Genomic DNA, 6502 nt, shown 5'->3' on the forward strand with positions numbered 1-6502 from the left:
CTCTTTCTTGGTTAGTATCCAGTGCTATCCAGTCGAAACAAGCACGGTCTCTAGTCTCCATCGTATCAATCAGCTCAATGCATTCTTTTAATAAAAGAAACAAACAAAAAAACCTAGAAAAGTACTTAATTTGTCCTGCAACTCATCTTGCATAGACATTGATAGCAAATATCTCACCTGTCCATTCTCATTTTAATGATCAAGTTCTTTGTGTCATTTTGTAGCTTAGATTTGTGCTTTGGCAGTGAAATACAAGCGTTTTTGCTAGTAATTACTGCATTTGCCAGTAAAGCATACAGAAGCGTAGACCCTTGTCCTGTTTAAAGCGACACAGAGAAGTAGGGATATACCTGTCCCTTCAGCATCTGGCTAACTCTGTTATTTTTTGTTCCAGACTGAACACAACTTCCTGACGGTGGAGAGATATGCCAATGCTTCAGACAGCTGGCACATTGTACAAAACGATGCCTCCTGGGACACCAGGTGGGTGTCCTGACCAGATTTCCCCGTTCCACACGCTCCATGGAGTAATGAGGGTTTAATCTGAATAGCTTCATTTGAGAGCTCCCGGCTGTAGGCTGGGCTTTTCCCTGCAGATGATGCTCTCTGGGGAAGGATCAGTCCTTATGTGGGTGGTTGACTTGTCAAGACCGCAATTACCGGTCTTCCTTTTGGGTCTGGCTTCTGCAATGAAGGGAAGGGAAAGTGAGGTGAAGGAAGGGAAGATGATAAGGAAGAGCAAGAATTGCAGAAGGTTCTAACTTACATCCATCCATCCACTGATGAACAGGATACCAAAGAGAAAACGTCAGAGGTTCACTCAGCAGGGTTTTCATAGGTAAAAAACTGTCCAGCTTTGCCGTGCATCATAAAGTTGAAACAGTCAACAATTTACCAGAGGTTTGTAAGAAAGCAAAGCTAAGGTTAGTGATGTCAGTCTTAAGGAAAAAAGGAAAAATACCCACCGAGCAGCAAAACTTAGGGCACATTTCAGAGCTACCCCAGAAGTCAGCACACAAGATAGGAATACCTAATTCATCTTTTGTCAAACCAGAGCTGTAGTCCTGGTTCACCCAGCCCAGGACGGAGGGATGAGGAGGAGATTGGGTGGTGGCACAGATGATTATCATATCATTTTTAGGTCACAACATTACTGCCAGGCTCAGACTGCAGGTCTCTGGCCCAACTCAGCTCCCAACAGAGCCAATGTCGCCACTATAGTGGGTTGCTCGGTGCCATGTCCAGGCGAGTCAGAGTGGTCCCCAGGGATGGCCATCTCCCACTCTTTTGGGCCTTGTGCTGTCATTTGGACCTTGCTGTCATCCCCCTAAACAACATCATCTTTGTCCCAAGACAGGCCAGTGCAATCCACAAACAAAACCTTGAACAAGAGCAGCTAGGCAGATACACGGGTCCTGTGTCAGCCTGTCATCTCTGTTTACCAAACCAGATTTCCCAAATTTCTCATCATTTACTGTTTTTCACCTAGCCACCTCTATAAATACTTCTTTCAGTCCTCTCGGTAAGACTGGTACTTGTTACCATTTCCAGTGAAGCAACATATTTTGTTCATCCGCTTCCTTTAGTTCAAGCCCTGAAATGGGAATGCTGCCTCAATGGGACTTGACAGTTCATGTCTGGCCCAGGTACAGTTAGGGGGATATCCCGCAGTGCCCCTCAGCGGCAGTATCAAACGAAGAGCAGGTTAATCTTCTTCATCTCCTGAAAAGCGCTCCGTTATGGCTGGCTGAAAAATCCCTCACCTCTAGATGACATGCAGATGACTCTGTAGGGTTTTGAAGCTGAGCAGAAGTGGTTTTGCACAAGGAGTTTGCAAAAGAAAATAGGAGCCTGATGTGGAAATGGGTGCCAGAAGCTCTGAGCTCGATATAGATGTTGCCTGTGACCTTCAATAAATACTCCCTCTCTTGGTTCAGCACTCCGCTTGCAGAGGGAAGAGGAAGCTGATGAATATTGCTCACAGAGGTAATGTTGTATGAGGTTATGGTAAGGAGTTGGGAATATAAGAACACATTGGTAGAAATATTATTCATCTACAAAAATGACCATTGGCTTGTTTTTCCATGTTTCCAGATGTTTTTCAGCCCTGACGGGTTTTGGGTTGGCTTGTTGGTTTCTGATCTGATAGCCTAAATGTGTGAGGAAAGGTTAAAATAAACTCACTGGAGTGCATTCATCTCATTCCACCGAGTGAGCTCGTGGGACGTTAAAACAAATGAACGGTGGATTTTCTTGCTGGCTGCAGTTTTTGGTTTGTCTGCTAGGTTTTACTGGAACAAAGGATTATTGGGTCGGAGCAACGTGACTATTGAGTGGCACATTCCTCACGGCACAGAGCCCGGCATCTACAGAATACGGTACTTCGGGCACTACAGGAAGAGGCTGTCTATCACACTCTCTGCCTCTGTTCCATTTGAAGGCACATCTTCAGCATTCGAAATCACAGCTCTGTAGGTGATCTCATTCATTAAAGGAATTGTTTGAGATTTGATTTGTGTGCTGCTCACAGCACGTGCCGGGGAGTTTTGCATGGCATACGTGACTATACATCATCACCGTCCCTCAAGTGCCGCTGTCTTTTGCTGTGCAAAGCTGGACTTCCTGCGGAGTTTTGACTTGGACCTGCAGTTCAGTCTCACTTGGTGTTCTCGTTCAAGCGCTTCCCATCCTGGCTAGGTCCCATTCAATTGATTCTTCATGTGCTAAAAGATGTAACTGTTTTTCTTGAGTCATTAAACAAACGCTTACTGATTGTGAATAGTCTCTCTCACAGAGAATTAGTGTATGTTTGGAGCTAATCCAGACAATAAAATGTTCTATAAAATCGAGTCCAGTCCATAAAACCGGAAAGAGCTGCTGAATTCACACGACATCAGAAGAGAAGACTCCTCAATCGTGCCTGAAGTGCAAAGCTGAGTTAGGATGGTAAAGGGATAAATGTTTGTCAGAAAAGTTTGAATATTATTTAATCGTTCTCGTTTAAGGCATTTGGAGGATTCATTCTCTGAGTTAAAAGCCACCATAGACTACAGGTGGTAGGGCAACAGTGTCATATAAAGTGAATTTCGTCTAGTTCTCCATAAATCGGTGGTCTTGGTTTCACAGGTGTCTGATGAAAGGAGCTGTACAGGGTCCTAGCTCAGGGGTCCCAAGTAAGGAAAGGAAGGTCAGTCACTCACAAAATAAAATACTGAAGCACTTAGCAGCTTTTCCTGCTAGACTATGTTATTCTTTTTCACAAATGTCACTTTCGAACAGGCCAGTGTGCCAGCTGGACTCAGTACTGCCCACCATGTGCTGCTTTGGGTCATTTCAAGAGGGTGCTGGGCAAGTTTTTGGAAGACAACACCTCTGAAAGCTCTCGAGTACTTACAAGTGGCCCAAGAAACTACAGATGGGCTGGAAGTCACCAAGTCCCTGGAAGGACTACGTACATTTGCTCTTAATTTATGACCTGAAAACATCATGCATCTGTGGCATGGTCTAGCAGCAGGATGCTGGGCAAGAAAGACTTTGGGGTGACTTTGACCACTCTTGTCCTCATGTTAAGCTCCCACCCAGCTCTCTGACCACAGCAAAGGGCAGCAGATGGCAGCACATAAAAAAGCAAAAGTAAGACTGTTTACACATCCCAGAGGTTATTTCAATAGGAGAGTGTCATGGGAGGGCACTGGGGTTACACCAGGGGCCATATGCAGGATAGGGATTTTGGAATGGATCTGTGGTGAGGAAGAACCTGCAGCTGCTAGCCAAAGCGGATGGGTGTCCAACCAGAGAAGGGTTGGATTTCATTGCAATAAGTTTGTATTTCAGGTACTGCAGAGGAAAATCAGTAAGAATTGAACTTTCGAAGCTGTGGATGAGATGGCTCTGAATAGCATCAGGAAGGATACAAAGTGAGCAAGCTCTATCTGGATGAAGAGCTGCCCAGACCTGATGGACAAGGCCTGAGTCACCAGAACGGCTCATAATACCCCACCCCCCAGCCCACATGAAAGATCAGTAGAGGGTTTCATCAAGGCACAGAATGAAAATATCACTGAAGGGGCAGGACAGTCCCAAAACCTGTTGGCTGAAAGAGTTTCAAGACAGAAAGGTCCCAGGAAGGTAGAGGATCTTCTCCCAGGGGTTTCAGGAGCTGACTGGACAAAGCCATGACCACCTTGACCCTGTGCTGGTGGGCACCTTCCTCCTAAGGTGCCTCCCACCAACGCCGCCATAGGGTGCCGTAAATTGGGATGGGTCTGCAGTCCCCAGCTCTCTTCCAGCCTCTGTAAGTGGTAGATCTGGGGGCCTCAGGGAGAAGAAAATACTTCTTTCAGATCTGGATTTAGGATCCCTGTAGTGTCTTGCAACTAAACAATTGTAAATGTTTAATAAGCTCCAGCGATGTTTACCAATTTTGTATGCAATCTCTTTAATCCTTCACAGAATTGTCAGTCAGAAAATTTTGCCCCACTTTAAAATCAGTAGAAGAGAATGAATTACTAATTTTAAACCAGCTGCAATCAGTCTCAGAGGTCTCCATCCGGAGTGGCTCAAAGCAATCCCAACATGGAGTCGGGAAAGGGAAAGCTCTGGAAAAACAACACTGCGAATCAAATCCCTGAAGATGTTCTTAAAGTCCTTTCCCAATAACTCACCCAGGCGGACCAGCCACTCTGCTCTTGTTGGTAAAATTACTCTGGTGGCAGCGGTGGCATCTGTGGGATACGGGCAGCAGCAGAGGATGCTGCTCCAGCATCCCAGTGTGCCCTGGGGCAGGCTTGGTCTGTGTAGCAACGCTCAAGTTGCAAAACGATCCAGAAAATCTCTTGTGAGGTTTTTCCTACTTTTTTTCACGTGTTTTTGTGGGACTGTGCCTGGCAAAATGCCCTTAAGTTGCAGGTTATCTTTACGAAACACAGAAGCTTCTTTCGAGCCTGAAAATGGCGCTGCCTGGTGAATCCCAGTAGAACACTCACTCGCTCAGTTTGCTGGTTTTCTTACACTGTGTCAACTAGAATAGATGGCACAGGAGTGCCCCTGTATTCCCCAAAGAAATACATCGGGAAAAAGGAAATGGTGGTTCGTGTTTTTCTCAGGCAACGTTGAGATGTTTCGTTTGATTGTTTCGGATAATTTTGTTTGTATTATTGCATTATACTAAGTGCGGATTATTTTTAGTAGTGCTCATACTGAGCATGTTTGTGCAAGCAAAATTGAATTGCACAGTTAAAATGCTCATGAGTAAGATTTGCCCTCTAAAACATGAGCAATCTGACCCCAAAAGAGAATTTTTTGGAAGCTGGAGTTTTTTATGGGAGAAAAGGTGTTAAGAGCCAAAAATTAGGGTATCTGGAGCGGCAGTTCCACTGGTCCTGCAGGGCAGGTCCCCTTGTGAAACACCTCATAGTAGGCTCATTTATTTATTTGTTACCAGTGGGCACCGGCTTTTTAAAGATTTTGGGGAGATCTTTTTGAACTTTCTGTAATTTTTTTTTCCTAGAAAACTCCGCAGCTTTGAGTGCCAAAAGTCAGACAGGCTAATAAGAGAAGACCTTGGTTTTATTTGCTCTTTAATAACGTTTTGGCTGTCGTCTCCTGTTGGCATACAGTGACAAAAGAACCTTTCCCTCCTACCCGCTGGCCGTTTCGGGGTGATGTGGATGGATCCAACAGCCGCTAGGTGCCAGTGCTGTATTACACGAGAACAAGCTTGCTGCTGAACAGAGCCAAAGCCTGGAAAAATTTTCCAGGAATTTGGGCAACTTTCCAATTGTTAAATATAGCCTTACTCACCACAGTTGTTCTTCCCTCTCTTAGCCTGCTCTCCTTCAACCTACAGCCATTCGTGCCTTGTTTACGTGCTCAAGAGGTGAGCAAAACTCCACCTTTAGTTTTGGGTTTTTTTTACTGGGGGACATAATCTAGTATGAACTTGGGAAACGTGTTTGTGTCCACAGGCTGAGCCGCCTTGCAAAGCACCTTTGCAAAACTTGACCATGCTGCAGCTTTTCTCCTGTGCAACATCTTATCCCTCCCAAATTTACCAATGGTATTCGGAGCTGTGGAAGAGATGCTAAACTAGGATCCGACCCAAGGCACGGGTGGAGGAAAAGGGGAGAAACCCTCTGCTGTCTCTGAGCTCTGGTGCAGGCTTTCAGAATCTGTCTGATCCTGTTGGTTGTCTGGTGCTGTTTGCATACGTCCCACAGAGGACATTTCTGTACAACCTATCTACAGGTCCACCAGTGGCTACCCGCTTTTCAACATCCTCACAGCTATGGCTGCATATGCACGACGTAGATTTGGGGACCAAGGAACATCACTAAGTTTCCCTTAACCAGCCCTAAATCTGTACCTGCAATCTCCTGCCAGCAGCTGAAGCCAGGCCAGGGTAAGTCTCTAGGCATGGAGATGTGGCAGGGCATCTCCAGGGAGAGAGCAGCCAAACCAACCCCCCCCACCCCTGAAAGAGAGCACTTAGAGGGGAGGGGCT

The 6502-nt window shown here is 45.8% G+C and overlaps 1 protein-coding gene across 1 annotated transcript in view; it reads left to right on the forward strand.

Moving 5' to 3' along the window:
• Nucleotides 1-2475, forward strand: part of ASAH2 (N-acylsphingosine amidohydrolase (non-lysosomal ceramidase) 2) — a 20610-nt gene extending 18135 nt beyond the window's left edge. Inside the window, exons 19-20 of the mRNA XM_010136402.1 lie at nt 395-483; nt 2286-2475. Coding sequence (XP_010134704.1) covers nt 395-483; nt 2286-2475 — 279 coding nt within the window. The remainder of the gene's footprint in view (nt 1-394; nt 484-2285) is intronic.
• Nucleotides 2476-6502: the final 4027 nt, after the last annotated feature.

This window comes from Buceros rhinoceros, unplaced genomic scaffold (genome assembly GCF_000710305.1).
Source record: "Buceros rhinoceros silvestris isolate BGI_N320 unplaced genomic scaffold, ASM71030v1 scaffold15365, whole genome shotgun sequence".
Classification (NCBI taxonomy): Eukaryota; Metazoa; Chordata; class Aves; order Bucerotiformes; family Bucerotidae; genus Buceros; species Buceros rhinoceros.